The sequence below is a fragment of the Zootoca vivipara genome, chromosome 1 (assembly GCF_963506605.1).
Source record: "Zootoca vivipara chromosome 1, rZooViv1.1, whole genome shotgun sequence".
In the NCBI taxonomy this organism is placed as follows: Eukaryota; Metazoa; Chordata; class Lepidosauria; order Squamata; family Lacertidae; genus Zootoca; species Zootoca vivipara.
Window position 1 is genome coordinate 120,713,249 of NC_083276.1, and position 22,865 is coordinate 120,736,113.

Sequence of the window (22,865 nt, forward strand, 5' to 3'; positions counted from 1 at the left end):
CAGAGACTAGGGCTTGCTGCTCCACCTCTATAGTTTTTTCAATAGAATCCTCTTCAACTGCACCCAGTGGTGGCTGCCATGCATTGGTCAGGGAGGTCAAGGACCAATGCAGGGCTGTCTTAAGCATATGTGGCGCTAGGCTGGGCACCTCATCAGGTGGGCAGTGCGCTCTGGGCGGGCCTCTCCACAGTCCTACGCCAATCCTAGGCGCGCAGGAGGGAGGAGTCAGACGGCCGTCTCAGCGCCTCGCTGGCTCACTCGCCCCCAAACTCGCGATGCAGAGCCACCCACAGCAGAAGAGCCCGCTGCGGTGCTCCGACAGACGGGCTCTTCACTGGACTCCAACTCTTGGCCTGGCACCCCTGGGAGCCCTGCGCCCAGGTGCCCCGCACCCCCAACTCCTATGGTTAGGACGGCCCTGTACCAATGACAGACAGAGCTAACTAATTCTAGTTCTGCTCCTAACTTCTTCCCTGCTGGGTTTTTACAAAGGTAAAACAGAGGCTGAGGAGGAGGAATCTGACAGGCAGGGCCACTACACAGACTGGTGGTATGTAAGCAGGTGAGGGAAACTGAGGTTGGAGGGGCAATGCGCCTTTTCACAAACAGGCCAGCCTCCAATGGCTCCTTGTTATCATTCTGTAGAGCTGGGACATCGTCATCATCATTATGATACTCCACCCATCTGGCTAGGTTTCCCTAGCCACTCTGAGCAACTTCTAGCACATATTGAAACATAACAAAACATCAAACATCAAAAATATTTTTTCTCCATTCAAGGCTCTCCACCGCCACCTTGATTCCAGCCAGTCTTCAGCCCTCGTCTAATGCTCTTAAATTGTGAAGTTACAGGGAACCAGGCAGAGGGCCTTCTCGGCAATGGCGCTCTCCCATCAGATGTCAAGGAGATAAAGAACTACACAACCTTTAGACAACATCTAAAGGCAGCCCTGTATTGGGAAGTTTCTAATGTTCGATGTTTTATTATTATTTATCTGTTGGAAGCTGCCCAGAGTGATTGGGGGAGCCCAGCCAGATGAACAGGGTTTAATAATGATGATAATGATGAGAATTCAATGCGACCAAAAGACAAGGGATGCATACATTGGAAAGAGTGAAAGTGCTTCGTGCACTGAAGGCAAACCCTGTTCTTTGCTTCTTTACCTTGCTCCCTGAGCACCAACAGTGACCTGAGAGGTGGAAGGTGGAGCAGAGAGGACCTCCTCATTTCCCCCCTTACTGCCACAACAGGTGAAAGGGGAAGACAGTCCTTTATACAGCTTGCTGACTTTGCCAGTCCCCCGTGAGCTAGTTTCTTTAGATTTGTGGATGGCATTGTGGTTATTAGTGATATCCGAGCATTGTACAACATTTAGGTTGGCAGGAGGCACAAAAGGACACGGCAAAGGGTATGTAGATGCGAATTGGCTATTTGCAGCAACCGGGAAGCGAAGAGGCTAACCAGAGAGCTAACATCTCTGCTGATCCGTCCCGCCTGCGCCCAGATTTCTGACCTACAAAATCGTACCCTTGCTTTCTTAAACATACTTACATGAAACTCAATACCAACACAATCTATTTATTGCTAAAAATGCTAGTCGGAAATTGGAAACGGTATAAATAAGACGCATTGCTGGTGATCCCCGTGCCCCCCGAAGGCACTGTAAGGCTCAAAAACTCACTTGGTTCACAGCGTCATAAAACTGAAGCAATAAATGTCACCCCTTTCTTGATTGCACATTAAGCCAATCGGCTTTTTATTGCGGCTAAATAGGCCGTCATCAAGGCACCAGTCATTTTACTACTAGGGCATGACTTCAGCGAAATGTATAAGCTGATGGGGACGTATGTGGGAGGATACTTCATTTCCATATATTTTGCGCGCAGGCACACAAAGGGAGGGAAATGATGAAAGGTTTCTCCCCGCCCCCCAAATAGTCCAGTCCAAAGCGCCTACCCATGTTCGTTCATGCTGTAATGCCCTGATGTACACAGAAGATTAGGTGTCAATGCACATTAATATTTGATGTGCATTATCGTATTACCCTTTATGGGCACTTTCCCAAGCATGCAAAGAATGCTCTTAAACACGGAGTTATATAATAATGTAGCGGTATTTTGCTGAGTTCACTCAGCATGCAAACTCTGCCCTTTGATTTTATGGCAGGAGGGGGGGAGCAAGTACCAGACACTGTGAGATACCTAATACTCATAAAGGAGTGAAATATAGCAAATCAGTCACCGATCCAGGGCTATTTTTCTAGAAAAAGAGGTGTCACGGTCCGGTCGGCGGGCGTCAGGACCAGAGGCAAGATGGTGGTGAAGAAGCAGGGTCGAAGGCAGAGGCGAAGGTCCACGGGGCACGAAGCAGGGCGAAGGCAAAGCGAGGGTCCAGGAACAAGAAGCAAGGCGAAGGTCCACGGGGCAAGAGCAAGGCGAAGGCGAAGCAAGGGTCCAAGGAGCAAGGAGCAAGACGAAGGATCCAGGAACAAGAAGCAAGGCGAAGGTCCACGGGGCAGGAGCAAGGCGAAGGCGAAGCAATGGTCCAAGGAGCAAGGCGAAGGATCCAGGAACGAGAAGCAAGGCAAAGGTCCACGGGGCAGGAGCAAGGCGAAGGCGAGGCAGGGGTCCAAGAAGCACGGCAGCAACAAGGCAAGGGTCCAAGGAACAGGAGGCCAGATGCAACCAGGCAGGGATAGCGTTGCTGTGGCCAAGAGCTGAAGGGAAATGCTGGGCTTTTATCCCTCCCAGCTCCTGCCACCAGGTGCAGTGAGATCTCAAGTGGCCTCACCTGGGTGATTACTCCTTGCTTCTCCAGCACAAGCTGAGGACTTCACCTGTGTGGCCACGCCTTGCTTCTCCAGCACAAGTTGAGGCATGCCCCAGTCCTGCAAAGCACTACAGGCCCCAGAGCCTGACTCCTGCCCATACTCCTGACAAGAGGTGCCAGAACTCACCATGAACACTTCCCTCGCTCTCTTAGAATAGCAATGGTGCCCACTTGAGAGGTGCCACAACAGAGTTCTGGCGAGTTCTGGCTGAACCCCCCCCCAGTAATCCGCTTTGTTTTCGAAAAGCACACAGACACACCACACAACCCCCACCCCACCCCAGATAAGCACATGTTGCAACATACTGTTAAAAATGAAGAGATCCCATCAGCCATAATTCAAGAATATTAGCATCTTTTGATGCAAACGGTACAGGGAACATGGAAGCAGAATTGTTGTTCAGCATGCATACTTGCTTCTTGAACACCAAGGGGATGTTTGCTGCCAGAAAGATTTGCTGTGTCTGTTTGCTCATAGAAATTGCGCACGCAGAAGCACTCTTGGGTGAACATTATTTTATTATTTCTTGAATTTCTTACTCATCATAAGATCCCAGGGTGGATCACAACTGTATAATTGTTCAACTGACACTGAAATAGAGAATGGCTATGTGTATCACTGAAGTTTTTTAAGCAGAATAGTCCATTGAAGCTAAAGATCAGCAGAAAGGGCTCTCTGAACTCCTAGATGGGTTGAAGGCTAACTGTTGTTATTCTCTAGCAGCTAACAGGTGAGTGTTTAACCTTGGATTGCGTAAGAGCTATTGAATTGCAAATTTACCTTCTTGGAAGGGTGGCGGTTAAGTCTTTGTTCTCAGGCTCTGTGGGAATAAGGATGTGTAAATGATTCTCCTGAAGGGAGTGACACAGCTCCAGGAAAAAATGAAGGTTGTAAGGAGAGAGAGAGAGACCTTTGTTTATAGGTCTGTTTGGAACTATGTTTATTTCTAAGATGCTGAGCCTGTTCTGGACAGCAGAAGATATTGTATGGAATTATTTGGATGTATCTTTGATGCTTTTGTTATGTTTTGAAGTTCTGCAAGTAAAGTTTTGAATAATATCCAATGGGTCTGGACAATATTTCATTCCAAAATTAGTCTGCTGGTCTATGAACACAATAAATTGATAGATAGATAGATAGATAGATAGATGATAGATAGATTTTATGCATCCAGTCGCTTCAAGCTACACAATATTAATATCTGCAATGACAACAATATAAAAATTGATACTAAAATCAAAATTTACAATTTACAATCAGAAGACTAGTGTGAGCCCTAAATATATATTTATCATCTATCCATCTATCTATCCAGTGCTTTTTTAAAAAAAAAGAAAGAAAAAGTTTAGGGGTACTCTCATTTTGACTCAAGAAAATCACTGGGAAAGGAAAGGAAGCCGCCATCGGAGGTGGTAACAACGAAACTGAACAATCACCATGCTAGATTCCAACTCCTACTTCACACATTAAAAGCTCTCTTCCGTCTGAGACTCTGGAAACACCGTGACAGGAAACAAGGCCGCCATCGGGGATAGCAACAGAACTGACGATTCACCATGCTAGAGAAGAAACTAAAAATTTAATTGGTGCAACAAAGCAAACCCTCTACTGATCTACCATTCCCTGCACTTCCGAGCATTGCAAGCACGTGACTTGACTGCCATTCTGGATTTGTTCCAAAACCAAACATGAAACCAAATCTAGCAAAATTACTAATCAAGCCGCTTAACTACTTAAATCAGGGGTGAGAAAGCTGTGCCCTTCCAGCTGGGTTTATGAGGGTTGGAATTCAACAACATCTGGAGGGTCCGTTGTTCCCCTGCTCCAATTTGAGGGAAGGGAGAGGCAGAACAGAAACTACTGTATTGCGACTATCTATTTCTGTTTTGAGTCTGTAACGTAAGAAAACAAGGTCTTTAATCTATCTATCTATCTATCTATCTATCTATCTATCTATCTATCTATATAAAAGGGGCATGTGGGTTTGTGTCCACTTTTCACTGAAACTGCTTGACCGATAGCACTCAAATTTTGACACAACATCACATGCGAATGTCTGAAGGATCTTATAAAGTTTGCTAAGACAGATGTCACACCAGCGCCAGGCAAAACCCCCCAAAACCCCTGTTCCAGAACACGCAACTCACCCTAAAGTGCATGCTGGGAAATAGAAGCCAGAATCAGGAAAGCTTCCACAACAGCACCCTCTAGCGGCGGCTACACTGGTACTACAGGTAGGAAAGCTTTCCTCTCCACAGCAGACTAGGCTGAGTAGGACAAGGCCGAGAAGAGGTGGGGGCTCCCCTGGGTGGGGGATGGGGGGAGGAGGGGGCGGGAAAGGTCACGGGTCGGTACAGGGTGGGGTCACTCAAAAGGATGAGCCGGGAGGAGGGGCCGGGATAGCTCATGAGTCTGAAGGGGGACTCTGAGGGCCCATTTAACAGACTAAGCCACTGCAACGCGTGGCCGGGCCAGCTAGTAGATTATAAATTTGGCCTTAGAGCTGTATCAATTGCAGGACATCACTGAATGCTGCCATAGCAAGATTTTTCAGAATCCAGCGCAAGTAGGTCACATAGTTTTTGTGCACCCTGTTGAACATTAGTAAACAGTCAATTCCTGTGTGGTGTACTTGGGCTTTCAAGCTGCCTCTTAGAGCTTTTGCACACCAATCTCAGGATTACATCATCATGTTCAGATGCTCTGGCTAAAACGAGCAGATACAGAACCGCTCTTCCATTCTAATTGACGCATGGATTGAGAAGCTGGCAAAAATCAGATATCCATTTTCTTTGCATGTTTCCCTTGCTTTATTTTGGGATATATTTGGCCATAATAAAGATAAATATTGATTGGCTCGATCAATATTGATTTTAGGTTAGTTGCTGCTGACAGCAGCATGATTTGTACAGACTTCAACGCTCTTATAATGGAGTTTATTTGCATGAGAATTTGGTTTGAGGGTATTGATGTGGGCTTTCACTTACTGCACTGGCATGCTGCAGTATTTGCATATAATGTATACCTGCAATTAGAGGAGAAATATGAGGTTAAGGGATGGCTGTTTGGTTACATATGCACCCTGGGGGTGGATGGGAGTGGCTCTAAGTGGAATAATGTTTGCATTCAAAATAGCCCTGTTAGCACAGAGTGACTTGGGGGTGGGGAGTGGGGTTCAAATTCAGCTGTATCCCCAGGTGCTGTGCAGTCATTAATTTAGCCCAGGCATCCCCACACTTCGGTCCTCCAGATGTTTTGGACTAAAATCCCCATAATCCCTGACCACTGGTCCTGTTAGCTAGGGATCATGGGAGTTGTAGGCCAAAACATCTGGAGGGCCGTAGTTTGGGGATGCCTGATTTAGCCTCATATTTTGCCCTGCTGTCCCACACCCTTAATCATTCACAGGGTTGTTGTTGTTGTTGTTGTTGTTGTCGTCCTGCTGGTTGCTCTCCAGGAAAGTAGCTTATCTATCAATTTACCTACAGTGGTACCTCTGGTTAAGAACTTAATTCGTTCCGGAGGTCTGTTCTTAACCGGAAACTGTTCTTACCCTGAAGCACCACTTTAGCTAATGGGGCCTGCCGCTGCCCTGCTGCCGCATGATTTCTGTTCTCATCCTGAAGCAGAGTTCTTAACCCAAGGTAATATTTCTGGGTTAGCGGAGTCTGTAACCTAAAGTGTTTGTAACCTGAGGTACCACTGTATTTCATTTATATCTCATCTTCTTCTCCAAGAAGCTGAAGAAGGACTACATGCAAGGCTATTTTTCCCAACCAGAACTCGCCGGAGCTCAGTTCCAGCGTCTCTCATGTGGGCATCATAGCCACAAGAAGAGAACAAGGGAGGCCTCAATGGTGAGTTTTGGTACCTCTGCTTCTAGAAAAATAGCACTGATAAACGTACATGCTTCTCTCTCCTCCTCATTTAATCCCCACAAAAACCCAGTGAGGTAGGTTGAGAGGTAGTGACTGGCCCGATGCAGGCCTTGGGCGGAATCCTTTAGTCATCTAAAGGGGGGCGTGGGGCGGTGACACCCCGCCCCCATCGCGGCGGCGATAACAGGGTTCCTGTAAATGGGGCTAAGGGGGAGGCATTGACCATACGCAATAGGCTGTCAGTGCCCTCCCTCTCCAGCGGCTACGATCGAAGGGGGGTGGGCTATCTGCTTGAACATATGTTCTCCAGAGCTAGCCCAACCTGCTGGATAACACTGAAATTACCCAGATCCCCGGCTGGGGGCTGGGAAGAATATACGCCCAATGCCTGAGCCAAGGTCTCCCTAAATCCGAATTCTTAATAAAGTTGTGGCCAATTTCAATCCCAAGGAACGTGGTCTTGTGTCATCATTCCGCTCGGGGGCTGCCTGGGGGCTTTGGGGGACTCCGCCTGACCATGCAAAAACCCAGTGAGGTAGGTTGAGAGGCAGTGACTGGCCCGAGGTCACCCAGTGAGCTTTATGGCCAAAGGGGGATTTGTTAAGAGTGAGGTTTACTTATTTTAATTCCAAAAACAACCTACAAAGAAAACCCCCAACACACTCCAAGGTTCCACAGAAGGTTATGCACATCAAATCGCCACGTGTACCAAGAGTTCAAGTGACATCAGCTACGATGCTGATATCGTCATTCATTAATACCTTAAAAGAAGGGATGCAACCTAAAACGAGATGATAGGTATTTATTCTTCTGCAAATAAGCAGAAGTTTGGAAGCCACAAAATGTGACAGCTGACAGCACCCTAACATAAAGCTACCAACACTTACTTTAGAAGCTGACATAATTACAAATTCCATATTCATATATAATAAGAATAATAAGTATTCTTTGCTGGGTGGGTGGGGGCAGCACTCAAACTCTTTTTTTTTTTTAAAGTACCGGTACCTTAACAGATCACACAGTAATTATAAATGCAAAAGGACTGCAAGTTTTTGATCCTTCTACATATGCTAGAAAGGGGAGGTTTTTCAAAAGGTTGACCTTCATCTGAAGATAACACCAACCTCTCTCATTTTCCCTTTAAATAAAAGAGCATTTCCATGTGTTATATCAAGCTACTTCAACTCTGAAGAGCTTCTGCCATCTTTATAGATTACAAGTAGTCCAGAGGAACAAGAGCTTCCACTCTTGTTGACCTGTAACACAACAAGTCTAGGACTTCGGATGTGGCTTTTTGACGCACTCATGCGCTGACATTAAGCCACTTTGCAAAATGAAAGGGCTCTCCCTTTGATATGTTCTATTTATACCCTCCTTGAGAGCTCTGAGGTGCTTTAAAAATTGAGTGTGTGTGTGTGTGTCTGTACATGCACATGTGAAGGGATGATCTTGGAAATGTGCCTCCCTGCTCAAAGCCTTAATGCTTCTCTTTCCTTTTTGTGTATGTGTGCTTTTATCAGGGGCGTTACAATGAATCTCTCCCTGTCATCCCGAGTCAATTGTTTTCTTAGCAAGCTCAGAAATAAAGCCCCAAAGCGAGCGACAAGTGAATGCCCGATATACCGATAGATCGCAATCGAGAGCTTAATAAATGGGCACAGCCACTGGCTTGCTTCAAATATTCATGAAGCCTACTCTGGTGCAAAAATGCATTAAAGGTGGGAATAATGCCAGTAATATATGATCCTCTTTTGGAGACAAGGAGCTTTCACAGATTAAAAGAAGCAAGACGTTAAAGACTTTAAACTGAATAGCCTTTGTTTTTTAAAGTGAAGGATCGTCACTAATGGAATGCTAAACCGTGTGCGTGTGTGTGTGCATGGCTGGGTGGGTGCCTTCCCCCCACCGCACACACATATTCACATTTTGAAAAAGAAGTAAAGAAAATGTGCTAATACTCTGCAGCTTGGAGTTCCTGCTTCCAAGAAGGAATCAGAGTGGATGCTATCTGAAACATGGAATATGGTTAAGGGCCGCTTAGAATCATAGAATTGTAGAGTTGGAAGGGAATCCAAGGCTAATCTAGTCCAACCCCCAGCGATGCAGGAATCTCAGCTAAAACATCCATGACAGGTGCCCATCCAACCTCTGCTTAAAAACCTCCAGGGAAGGAGAGTCCCCAACCTCCAGAGGGAGACTGTTCCAATGTCCAACAGCTCTTACTGTTGAGAGCCAGTGTGGTGTAGTGGTTAAGAGTGGTAGACTCATAATCTGGGGAACCGGGTTCGTGTCTCTGCTCCTCCACATGCAGCTGCTGGGTGACCTTGGGCTAGTCACACTTCTCTGAAGTCTCTCAGCCCCACCTACCTCACAGGGTGTCTGTTGTGGGGGAGGAGGGGAAAGGAGATTGTTAGCCGCTTTGAGACTCCTTCGGGTAGTGATATAGTGGGATATCAAATCCAAACTCCTCCTCTTCTTCTTCTTCTTCTTCTTCTTCTTCTTCTTCTTCTTCTTCTTCTTCTTCTGGTCAGAAAGCTTTTCTTGATGTTTAGTTGGAATCTCCTTTCTTGTAACTTGATGCGATTGGTTCGAGTCCTACCCTCCAGAGCAGGAGAGAGAAGCTTGTTCCTGCTTCCATGTGACAGCCCTTGAGATATTTGAAGATGGCTATCATCTCTGCTCTCAGTCTCCTCTTTTCCAGGCTAAACATACCCAGCTCCTGCATGCGCTCCTCATAAGGCTTAGTTCCCAGACCCTTGATCATCTTGGTTGCCCTCCTCTGCACAACTTCCAGTTTGTCAACATCCTTCTTAAATTGTGGTGCCCAGAACTGGACACTATTCCAGGTGTGGTTGGACCAAGGCAGAATAGAGTGGTACTATGACTTCCCTTGATCTGGATCCTGTAGCATTACAGTGGAGCTTCGATTTTCGAACATAATCCGTTCTGGAAGACCATTCGACTTCTGGAACGTTCAAAAACCAAGGATCAATGGGCCGGCTGCAAAGTCAATGGGGGAAAATGAAAAATGTGCCTCAGCTTCCGAGGCGCATTCAAAAATGGAAGCAATTACATCAGGGTTTTCAGAATTCAGGTTGTGAATTGTTTGGCTTCTGAGATGCTCAAAAACCAAGGCTCCACTGTACCTTTTGTTGTTGTTGTTGTTGTTGCTGTTGTTGTTGTTGCTGCTGCTGCTGCACCACACTGTTGACTCATCTTAATCTTGGGGTCCACCAAGACCGCTAGATCCTTTTCACATGTATTGCTAGTAAGGCAGATGTCCCTATTTTATAGAAGCGAACCCATTCCATAGAAGCAAACCCAGGTTTCCCACAAAAAGCATACACTAAGTATACTATCCCTTCACATATTAGAGTCTTCATGAAAATTATTGCAATTTGGGGTGGCATGGGGTAGGGGCAATGCACTGAAAGATTGAAGTAACTTATTCTTCCCAGATTTTAAATTCAGTTTACATTTGAAACACTCCTTTCAAGAAACAGCTAGTCGATACAGGTAACAGAGCACACCAGACAATTTTCACAGTAAGAACTGATTGCTCAATTGAGCAGCCACCTAGTTCATGTGATTTCTCTCCCTTAAGGCAGCAGGGAGTATTATCCCATCCTCCATTTCTTGGAGATTCGTGGAGGATAAAGCTATTAATGCCTACAAGTTTTCAATGGCTATGTTTCTCTCTCCACTATTGAAAGCAGTGTGCCTCCAAAAACAAGGGAATCACAAGAGAGAAGTGTGCTGTCAAGTCCTCCTTATGGGCTTTCCATAGGCATTTTGGGTTAGCCATCACAAGAAGACAATGTTGGCTTACATGGGTTCTTCTTATGCTCCGTGCCATTTATTTTTTATTGATTTATTTCATAAAACTTATATGCTGCTTGATTGTAAAAAAAGGAGAGAGCTCAAAGTGGTTCACAGAAAAGATAAAGCAGTAAGGTTATCCATAAGAGGAATGATCAACACTAATTTTAGACTTTCAAAAAGTTAAGATAGCAGAAAACTAAAAACAGGTTAAAACTCACACTGACTTTCTAAATATCTGGGTAGGTAAAAGGTAAAGGACCCCTGGGCGGTTAAGTCCAGTCAAAGCTGACTATGGGGTTGCGACGCTCATTTCTCTTTCAGGCTGAGGGAGCTGGCGTTTGTCCACAGACAGCTTTCTGGGTTATGTGGCCAGCATGACTAAACCACTTCTGGTGCAACAGAACATAGTGATGGAAGCCAGAGTGCATGGAAACACAGTTTACCTTCCCACCTCAGCGGTACCTATTTATCTACTTGCACTGGTATGCTTTCAAAAGGCTAGGTTTGCAGGAACTTGGACAGAGCAATGGGAGCTCACCCCGTCATGGGGATTCGAACCGCCGACCTTCTGATCGGCAAGCCCAAAAGGGTCAGTGCTTTAGACCATAGAGCCACCTGTATCTGGGTAGGCTTGTCTAAACAAAAATGTTTTCAGCCGGCACCAAAAAGGGTACAGCAGAGACTCTTGCAGAGGGCTCATTTTGTACTGGATGGAGGCTAAGCTATGGAAAGGCCCATCCCATCACTTTATCCCCCAACCAGAGTAGAATGTACAAACTACAGAAGGGCTGGTTGACCCACACAACCATCCTTCCTTTTTTCCTATAATACGGTGCTCTTTCTTCTCTTGTGCAACTAAACAAGCTCCTCTCTGCACTACCATGCAAATGTGAATGTCAAGAGTCCTGCACTCTGAGTGGCTAATGCAGCAAAATGTATCAAAGTAAGGCAATTATAATTAATAGCGACAACAGGAGCGAATATTCATTTTGCTGAGCGGGATTTGGCAGCAGACACAGAGAAGGGTTTGAGTGGGGAAAGGGGAGGCTGCAGAAAGGAGCGAGACTGTACCCAATCAGAATAATGTAAATTGTTCTTCGAAATCATTAAAGGACCTTGAGCAACAGAATAACTTGGCCATCACAAAGAAATCCTGCCCTTGGTTTGCCTTCTTTCCCCCCTCCCAGCTGGAACCCCTGTCACGCTATCTGTATAAATTAACCATATCAAAATCCAGACGTGCCTTTACACTAGCCAGATTGGATGTGCTGCCCTCCGCCGTACTCGAGGGCAGATTTCAAAAGATTCCAGCGGAAAAACGACTCTGCCCCTGTGGAATCGGCAGCACGGAAACAGTGGCTCACATCCTTCTGTCATGTCCCCTCTATAAAGACTTGCGGCTCAATCTCATTACTCCACTACTCATAACTATCCCAGGCCGCCCAACTGAAGCCACGTTGTTCTTTCTTCTATCAGATCAAAATGACCTAAGAACAACAAAAGTTGCCAGATTCATCAAGGGTGCAATGAGACTAAGGGCTACCTTTTAAACGATAATCATAATCATGTGACTGATCCTTTTATCCATGTTGTTTTTAATTGTATATTGCGTGTATCCTGTTGCTATGGCTGTCGGCTATGCAAATAAAGTTGATTGATTGATTGATTGATTGATCATCGATCATTAACAGCCCAGCTACATCTGCTGGGAACATCTGGGCCACCTTTCTCCCCCAGTATCCAAGGCGGTAGAGGGAAGAGGCTGGGGCATTCATTCCTGTAGCCTCACAGCGATTGTCACGATGGAAGCAGGGCTGATGCCAGCTTTTGATGCCCACATCAAAACTACTGCACCAATTTCTCTCTCTCTCCCTCCCTGCCCCCTCATTTCCATGTTAACCTATTGCAGAGAAAATCTGTTTGCATTCCCCCAGCAACCCTGAAAATTGCGGGAATTAAGGGACAACATTTGGGGCAGTATACTGGCACACAGTTCTTTCTAGCTGTTTTCACGGGGGAACAGAAACACACATGTGTGGAAAGGGTGAGGGAGTAGCAACGTTGTCCAACGATGCTCCTTGTTGTGTCCCACCATGCCCACTGGTGTGAAAGAAATTTAGTGTGATGTGCCAGTACATCAGTCAAAAAGCTGCCATTTCAACAGGTACCGAAGTGTGAAAGGAACAGAACAAATAAAAATGGGACAGAATAATACGGGAAACTAAGGTAATATTATAATCCGGAAAACTAAAGTAATTTTATCCACGTCTAAATGCCCTCTTAGCCACTTTTATAAGGGAAGGCTAAAGACAGAAGATAATCTGCTTTAAATAGCTCGGACCGCGTGAAAAACCCGCTTAACCTGTTTGACTGGAGGCTGAAAAGGTGAAAAGGAAATGAAAAATGATGCCTTTTATCATACCACCTTCAACTCTCTTTAAGAATCGGTGTCCAACTCCAGCCTCAGTGCTGTTTGAAGCTTGCAGCCTCATACCATTAAAACAGTGTAAATGAATGATCCCATTAAAACAGTGTAAATGAATGATTTCAGGTGTGAGTGGGAGAAATTTGTTTCTATCTCTGCATTCTCTCTCTCTCTCTCTCTTAAAAAAAAAACTTTTTGGAGCCTGTTATACTCAAGAAACATGTTCGAGTTTTTCACCACAACTGAAACAGTGCAACCTTAGCTATGTTTCAAGGAGAGGAATTTGGAAGAAAAAGAATTATGAGGGGAAATCAAGCTTTTCAAGACAAAAAAATGGATAATGAATGCATGTTACCATACCAAACATCCTCTGCATCTTCATCGCACTCTGCCCCGAATTGGCAAATGTCGCAGGTGGATGTTTCCTTTTGAATGGTTTCTCCAGAACCTTCACTGCCTGTGAAAGAAGAAATCAAGAAGAAATGCGTCATTTTCCCAGTCCAAAATTTGTCACAAAATCAGCAACAATAAAGAAAACATCCCATCTACATGTGTATAGTTTATATGTCCGAATGACTATGTTGCCTCTCAAATGTTTAGCTTAGGAACACAGAGCATAGAAAACTAACATACACTGAATCAAGCTGTTGGTTCATCTAGTTTAGTGTTGTCCACAACTGATTGGTAGGAGCTCTCCAAGGTACTGAAAATGTTCCCACCCTTGCCTGGAGATGGTGGGGATTGAACCTGGGATCTTCAGCATGCAAGGCAGGTGCTCTGCCACTGAGCTACAACCCTTCTGCAGCTTGGGGCTCTGTCACTAGGTTCACACTCAAACCACTCACTCAATAGGAGTTTAAAGCACTCTTATACCACTTTTACAGTCATGAATCACCCCAAAGAATCATGGGAGCTGTAGTTGGTTTAAGGTTGCAGGGAATTCTACCTGTATGAGGGGCAGCATCCTTAATAATCTACAGTTACTAGGGTTCTTCTTTTCATGGGGAGGGGGAGCCACAACTGTGGTGCAAGAGTGCCTTAAATGTATGGTGCAGATGTAACCTAATAGGATGAGTCTCCTGCTGCACATGTTCCAGGACACATCTGCAATGTGTTGGTGCACGGTTGGTCACATAAGTGCAGGCACATCTCCCCATTATTGGGAACCATGTCTTTGCAAAGTTTCCAATGGCACCATGTTCCCAATCACATATATGTGTAGGTATGTTGTAGACATGCCCTGGCATGTGTGCTGGGTGGGTGGTGGTGGAGCCTGCTCTCTTCCCACCATGCACTTCTTCAGAACACCAATGTGATTGTTGTACCAATTTGAGAGGTTTCTTGAGGCAAGGGAAGCAATATTGCAATGAGATGGTTAGCCGTGAACCATAGCTGCCAAGTTATCCCTTTTTTTAAGGGATTTTCCCTTATGCTGAATAGGCTTCCTCGCGAGAAAAGGGAAAACTTGGCAGCTATGCCGTGAACCTAGGCAGCATTTCCCCCAACTTACCTTTTTTTTTGTTAAAAAAACCCCATAATCAGCCTTGGTTGCTGCTGTACTGGCAGATGTTGGGCACTGCTGCTTAAAGCCCTTTTGATTTGGCTGATTTCTGTTCAAAATTGCCCCTCTCCCAGCCGCTACCCCATCTTTAGGAAGGAAGAAATGGGAGGAAAGACAGCTGGGAGAGAGAGCTATTTTGAATGGAAAACAGGCAGAAAGGAAAGGGTCAAGTAGCACCTGCCACCCTCTGCTAGTACTCTGCTTAAGAATGGCTCCTCTAGGACTGTTTTGCTTTTTAAAGTAAGGATGAAACAATCACCCAGTGTGTAGCTTCAGCCAAAGTGTGCAATGACTGGCAGCGGAAGGGAGTGTTCAGTGCTGTCCAATGTATAAACACTTGACAGCTCCAAATAGGGTTGATATCCTGGAGATCTTCTGCCTGTCAGTGAGGGAAATACTGAGCTAGACAGACCAATGGTCTGATCAGTAGAAAGGAACTTCCTGTGTTCCTAAAACAACATTCTAAGGACTGGTTCACACTGAAAACTACAGGGCAGTTTTTGTCAGGGGGGTTTAACACATGCTGTGGGTTCCTGTTTGGTATGACTCAACAGAGAGCTGTAGTCAATCCCCAAAGCAGCCATGGAGGAGTTTTGGAACTTAAAAAAGAAAATTAATTGGCTTCGCTGGCGAGAAAGAAAATATTCATGCCCACATATGCAGCCCATTACAATGAAAAGAAACACAAAGTTTCCCTTAGGGCGAAATTGTCAGATCAGAGACAGCTAGTGATGTGATCAGCTTCCCATCTTCTTTGAATTCCATGTGACCAAAGGAGCAGCTCAGTTAGAAATGGGAGAGGAGGGAAGAGGACCAAAAAAAAGGTTTATTCCCCTGCACGCAAACTCCCAGGTCCCGACCCGCTTCTCAAGTCGGTGTAAGAGTTACAAAACTTTAACATCTTTACAAAATGCCTCCGAGGCAAGGCAGGCAGTTGATGTCCACCATAGCAGAGAACGCCGAAAGAATATAAGAGCAATTATCTTTATGCTTTGAGGAGGGAGTGGAGGTGTACGGCAACCTCTTAGTCCCCCCCTCCCACAAATGGATTGCCTATAATTAAGGACAAATGCATCTGCTAATCTCCATTTCTCATTTTTCTAATCCTAAATTCAGTAACTGTCACGTAAAGAAGCAACAGAAAGCGATGGAGAGAACTTGAAGAGGCACATGTCAGGGCGGACGGGGCTCTCTCTCTCTCCATAACAATCACACGAGAATCTCCTTATGTTTTTATGGACTTTATTTACAGTATTTACAACAAGCAATTAGCACGTAATGATCATCCATCAGAGCCACTCAGTTCAGATCTCTGCTGAGACCTCCGCTTGCCCCTCCAGCAGCTCCTAAAATGACGGAATCTTGGAATCTTCCGCCTCGCCTTTCAGCCCTCCTCTTTTCTGCACATCTCACAATAGCTGGGGCAAACCTCCCCCCCCCATTCTGAGCTCGAGCTTAACCCTTGCTGCTCCTGTGAACTTTCTGACTCCCTAGCCTCTAGACTTACTCTGACCGCTCTCCCCTCATCATCTCTCCCCCCCCCGGGTCCCCCTCCAGGGATCTGGAAGCCACTGGCTCATCCCTGACAGCGTATATATAAAGATGGATGCGAGATGCTATAAAGAGAAAGAGACTGAACAAATCAACTCTAAAATGCTGGTAGATTTTGAAAAGAATTGCATACGCAATTCTGCCTAATACACACATTTTGTAGCACAATTATTCTAATATAATGCACATTTGTGCATTATTTTCATGGATATGTGTATTTCTACGCACACTATGCCCTAGTAGATGCATAGCATATGCCCACTGCTGGGCTGAAGCATTGCACTGCAAAATTCAGAGACTTGCGAAATTGGAGGTTAGCTGTGTTTTTGTTCACATTCATGTAAATTATGAAGATTCACTTTTTAACTGTGAACTGAATCTATTTCCCCTGTTCTTCAATTCCCACCCATGATTCGAATTGCCATAACCATGTTCTGCACTTCTCTCTTTCCTATAGGCTGGCGAGGCCAATTGGTATTCCTCAGGGCACAGAGCTGGCACAGGGCCCTCTAATGGCTGTTCACTGTGCTGATGCTTGAAAAGCACCTGACACAGCTCAGCTAAATGACAACACTGAGAGGCTGCTCTGTCCAGCCAGTGTCCACTATGACTAGAAATAACAATAGCTACAATTGTAATCAGCCCTGAGTGCTCAATGGAAGGACAGATCCTGAAGCTGAGGCTCCAATACTTTGGCCACCTCATGAGAAGAGAAGACTCCCTGGAAAAGACCCTGATGTTGGGAAAGATGGAGGGCACTAGGAGAAGGGGACGACAGAGGATGAGATGGTTGGACAGTGTTCTCAAAGCTACTAACATGAGTTTGACCAAACTGCGGGAGGCAGTGGAAGACAGGAGTGCCTGGCGTGCTCTGATCCATGGGGTCACGAAGAGTCAGACACGACTAAACGACTAAACAACAACAACAACAACAACAACTACACTTTTCCTGGTTTTCATAATGTATCAAATTTCTTTTTCTTTTGTTTCGTTTTCTACCTGGATCTCTCTCTCTCTCTCTCTCTCTCTCTCTCTCTCTCTCTCTCTCTCTCTCTCTCTCTCTCTCTCTCTCTCTCTTGGTGTCTTATCTTACTCTATGCACTGTGTACATTTCATTTTTAATAAAGAACACACACACACACACACACACACACACACACACACACACACACACACACACTGAAAGGCTGCTCTGTCCAGCCACTGCCCACTATGACTGGAAACAGGATATATGCTAGGACAGGGTCCCCAAACTAAGGCCTTGGGGCCCAATTGCCTTCTAAATCCGGCCTGCGGACGGTCCGGGAATCAGCATGTTTTTACATGAGTAGAATGTGTCCTTTTATTTAAAATGCATTTCTGGGTTATTTGTGGGGCATAGGAATTCGTTGATTTTTTCCCCAGAATATAGTCTGCCCCCCCCCCCAAGGTCTGAGGGTCTGAGCGACAGTGGACCGACCCCCTGCTGAAAAAGTTTGCTGACCCCTGTGCTAGGATAACTGCCCTTCACCTTCAGGTTGCAAAATGAATCTAACAACTATCTATAACCCCCCCCCTTTAAAGCTCCATGAGAAGTGCCAGGCATTACATAGCTCAATAATTATGCCTTTGTAAACCTGCCAGATTGTCCAAGTTCTGGAAAACAAGCTCCTTCATTTTTAGCTAAAAATTCTCTCTCTGCTTTTAGGTCCCTCTGAAAAAACAACAACACTTTCCATGTATTTATATTTAATTTAACAGGATTGTTTTGGGTCTCTCTTCCTACAGCTAAATGCCCCCAGCTTCAATGTATCCTTTTATAATGTTCCAGTGTAAGCAGGTATGCTCTTCCCACGGACAACATATGTTTTCAAGAAGAAGAGCAGCGTTTTAAATCTGTATTCCAAACACTCAGCATCCAGGGATGGTTTACATTGTGAGTAGTAAGTGAACCTTTCGCAGACAGCAAGTTCAACGCATAAGTAGAGCATCCTCCCTTCATTTTTTATTAGAAATGGGCCAGTAGTCCTTTCATTGCAGTTGCCATTGGTGAACAAGGAGAGTAACTGGGCTGGGAGAACTGAACTACCCAGGCATTATTCCCTGGCATTAAATTAAAACAGCAGTCTCCTTCCTTTTATTTATTTATTCTGCCATTGGTCTCCACAGTGGTGTTGCCTGGCGATAAAATTTGTTTAAAGTGAATTCTCTTCCCACCCCACTGTGCAGCTGAGTGCCCTGATAAAACCAGACAACCTAGAAAGAGTTATTTTCTCCTTATTTCCTGCTGCCATTTAAGCTTTCAGAGTGTAAGATGTTCATTTTCTAAGGTGACCCGAGGGCTATCGTCTCCCTCCCCGGCCTTTAGGTTTTGCAGCATTTTGCGTGTGCCTCCAAGAAACCTTCCATGAGTCTCCAGAGAATAAAAAAAAAAGGTATGGAAGCATTTCGCGCGCAGCATTCAGAAAACCCTATCTGTGATTATTTTCAAGATGTTAGCAAAATGCCTGCTGGATCCGGCCAAAGGCCCATCTCGTCCAACATCCTGTTTTCACATTGGCCAACTGGAAGCCTGCAAGATTCTGTAGGCAAAGCATGGACTCTACCGACGTGCAATCCTTTAAATATATCAAAAAGATTTATATCCTGCTTCCCCCCCTCCACAAGTGAGTTGCACAAAGCGGCTTACAAATAGAAAGGCAAAACGTAACAGCAACAATGGACCGATGGTTAAAACAGGAAATGAATAAAACTAAAACCGGCGGCAAGAAATAACACACACACACACACACACACACACACACCAGAACACAGACATGGGCCCCCAGGCCCCCCCTCTCTCTCTGGAACCCAGGGCTCTCCCTAGACCAGGCATAGGCAAACATGGCCCTCCAGATGTTTTGAGACTACAACTCCCATCATCCCTGACCACTGGTCCTGTTAGCTAGGGATGATGGGAGTTGTAGTCCCCCAAAAATCTGGAGGGCCGAGTTTGCCCATGCCTGCCCTAGACCATGCCCCTCACTGGGTCTGCTTTTCACTCTCCTTCTGTGGGCCTGGCTGGAAGGTATGCTTGAAGTCTGATAATGCCTCCTGGTTGCCGGGATGGAGACTAGAGAGGAGGATGTGAGCATGTGTGGAAACTAGCCTATTGTACACAGGTAACATGTGAATGGGTTGCTCTGTCTACCTCTGTCCAGGATTGCTTGGACGCAGTGGAATGGTGGGGGAAAGCAGCTGGGGAACCACCAAGGGAAGAAGACTCAGAGCCCGGGGAATGGTGGTAGAACAATGATGCGTTGGCAGAAGAGGGAGAGGGAGAAGATTGGGAAGAGGAGGTGTCGGAAACTAAAGAGGTAACAGGGCTTAGGCAGCCGGGAGTGATAGAGACAAGAATTCTGACCCAATGCTTTCAGCAAAGTCTGCTTACATCTGTGATCAATAAAGTTGTGGCCTATTTCAACCCAAGCACTGATGTCAAATGTCTTATTCTTTCATGGGGCTGCCCCGGACGGCCTGTGTGCTGTTACACCTGGGCACGCAATTATCCAGCCAAGTAACATGTTTAAAATTCACATATATTAGGGGAAATGGCATACCAGAAATGCATCCTAATAGGATAAATGTGTATATTAGGAGAAAATTGACAAAAATGCTAACAAATTTTCATGAAAATTTCACGAAGACACTTAAAAAAAACCATGAAATTATGTAGAAATGTAGAGAAACAAACTGAAGATGGTGGGGGTGATAAATTGAGAGGCACTGAAATTAACAGATTCACCTTACTCCTGGTACGTAGCTGGTGAGCTACGTTTGACATGACAGATCACAAAGTTCGCCAATAATTTCTCACTTAAATTCTATGATTGCATTCCCATTTCTGCCAGGTAAAGGCAATTTCTTTGAAGGGTGGGGTGTCAATAAATCAGATAACAAAATAAAATTGCGGAGACCCATCTGGGGAAGAGGGGGAGAATCCTCTGAGCAAGTGGCTAGATAAGCACTTCAGCTTGGACTGAAATTTGAGTGCTCCTAGGTAAGCAGAAGCTAAGTGAAAGATGTTTCTTCTCTCCCTGTACACATCTGGCTGAAGAAAGCTGTGCTAAAAATTGAGAGAGAGCAGGAGAAGTGTCGTGGGCAGCCAGATGTTGGCAACTAAAACAGCGACACAAAAAACATGGGGTGAGTTGAGCTTTGCGCATAGATATCCCACTGTGGGCTTTCACATTATCATAGCAGAAGGAAGTGGGTCAAAAGGACAGGAGAGTGAGAGGCCGCTAAGAGATAACATGGGGAGAGAGGCCAGTGGGATCTGCAAAATGCACAAGGCTGAACACACCAAACACCTTCCTAGAAAGTGGTGTGTTATATATATATATATATATATATATATATATATATATATATATATATATATATATATAAACCCAATCTCGGCTAGCACACAAGCAGGAAAGAGGCTCAAAAAGCCGAAAGTGACTTGGCTCTCAATCGATGTCTTCTCGTAGCCCCCTCCCCGCGAGAGCATTAGCTTGGTTGAAAGCCGCAAAGTGAGAAAAATGAATGGGTGTGAAACAAGGGGTCGTTGCAGGAGCAACTCTCCTTTCAGATCTCTGGCAAAGGCTCAAAATAACATTACAGGAAAGATGAAAAGAAAAACGCTCGGTTGTACCGGCCACAAATGCCGCGTGTGACATAGCTCGGTTCTTCTGGCTGCGCACAGGGCTTGTCGTTCAGCAAAGGGAAAATTGCCTATATCCCACGCAAGCTTACACAAAAGGAAATTAACCACAATTTGCAGTGCCAACTTGAGCCCTGATCAAAAGCCGTCAATGTGAGCTCCTGAAACATTCTCCTTGACACCAACGAGCTTTCAATCAAGGCCTCAGCATGGATGGCAGTGATATAAGTGAGTATTATAACTTCAAGACTTTCGCAGATGCAAGCAATGCATGGGGGTCTATGCAATGCAAAAGCAAGGGGATAATATGCAAGAGCCCTAATTTCATGCCACAAGCATCCTTTTCTTGCCTGGTGGATTTCTGAGGGCTGCTTCATAGGTCGCAGGCCTGCTTGCCATTCCCCTCTGATTACATGGTTCTGGTACTGTTGTAGGAGCCCTCCCACATGATCTGCCAAGTCCCGCAGGAAGCTGTCATTCAAACGTTCTTGGAACAGTGTGTGATTGAGTCAGAGGGAGTTGACAACTATTCCGTTTTCGTAAGCGAATCCCAGGCAACACACACCTTCAGTGACAGACAACGCATGCACATCACTTCCCCTCTTCCAAGACACTTTGCTCTTTTGAATTTGTTCTTATTAAAGATCACTGGGCTGCAAAAGTACATACATTGTCTCTGTTTTCAGATCATAAAGTCCTTTCTACAGGTCAGTTCTATTCAGTGCTCCCCCCCCCCTTAAAAATGTTTAGGGGTACTCTCATTTTGACTCAAGAAAAATCACCATTTGATAGTTCAAATTGGGAAAAATAAAGACAGTAAATGGACAAAAGTACAGAGATTCGCAAAATGTTTAGGGGCATGCATGTCCCTGCATCCCCTCGGAAAAAAGCACTGGTTATATTCCATGTGAGACATTAATGCTGTAATCAGTCTAAGGTTGGGGGAGAAGGGGGGGAGGAAGAGAGGGGGGTTAGTAAATTTTCATTCTCTTACAAAGTGCGAGGTTTTTGTGTTAGCATCATGTGTGTAGGTTCTCTTTCTACTGGTATTCATTTATTAGTTTTAATTGGCGTTGAGAGAGGTTGGGGCATGGTTGGTTGCCTCCAACATTTCTCCAGTGAAAATAGGAACATCCCATTACATGATAACAACTTTACTATTTATACCTCACACATCTGATTGAGTTGCCCAAGCAACTCTGGGCGGCTTCCAACATATATATATATATAAACACAATAAAACATTAAATTATTATTATTATTTTTTAAAAAGCCCTTCCCTATACAGGGTCACTTTCAGATGTCTTCTGAAGGCGGTATAGTTAGTTATCTCCTTGGCTCGGAGGTCACATAACTCCATACCCTCCAACATTTCTCTGATGAAAATAGGGACGTCCTAAGGAAAAGCAGGACATTCTGGGATCCAGTGTGGTGTAGTGGTTAAGAGTGGTAGACTCGTAATCTGGGGAACCGGGTTCGTGTCTCCGCTCCTCCACATGCAGCTGCTGGGTGACCTTGGGCTAGTCACACTTCTTTGAAGTCTCTCAGCCCCACTCACCTCACAGAGTGTTTGTTGTGGGGGAGGAAGGGGAAGGAGAATGTTAGCCACTTTGAGACCCCTTCAGGTAGTGATAAAGCGGGATATCAAATCCAAACTCTTAGAATCATAGAATCATAGAATCATAGAATCATAGAGTTGGAAGAGACCACAAGGGCCATCCAGTCCAACCCCCTGCCAAGCAGGAAACACCATCAAAGCATTCCTGACAGATGGCTGTCAAGCCTCTGCTTAAAGACCTCCAAAGAAGGAGACTCCACCACACTCCTTGGCAGCAAATTCCACTGCCGAACAGCTCTTACTGTCAGGAAGTTCTTCCTAATGTTTAGGTGGAATTTTCTTTCTTGTAGTTTGAATCCGTTGCTCCGTGTCCGCTTCTCTGGAGCAGCAGAAAACAACCTTTCTCCCTCCTCTATATGACATCCTTTTATATATTTGAACATGGTTATCATATCACCCCTTAACCTTCTCTTCTCCAGGCTAAACATACCCAGCTCCCTAAGCCGTTCCTCATAAGGCATCGTTTCCAGGCCTTTGACCATTTTGGTTGCCCTCTTCTGGACACGTTCCAACTTA

At 45.3% G+C, this 22,865-nt stretch overlaps 1 protein-coding gene across 1 annotated transcript in view; it reads right to left on the minus strand.

Moving 5' to 3' along the window:
* The window catches only part of TMEFF2 (transmembrane protein with EGF like and two follistatin like domains 2), a 232,862-nt gene that overhangs the window by 65,901 nt on the left and 144,096 nt on the right, over window positions 1–22,865 (minus strand). The window contains exon 5 of the mRNA XM_035132318.2: window positions 13,317–13,413. Within this exon, the coding sequence (XP_034988209.1) occupies window positions 13,317–13,413 (97 nt within the window). The remainder of the gene's footprint in view (window positions 1–13,316; window positions 13,414–22,865) is intronic.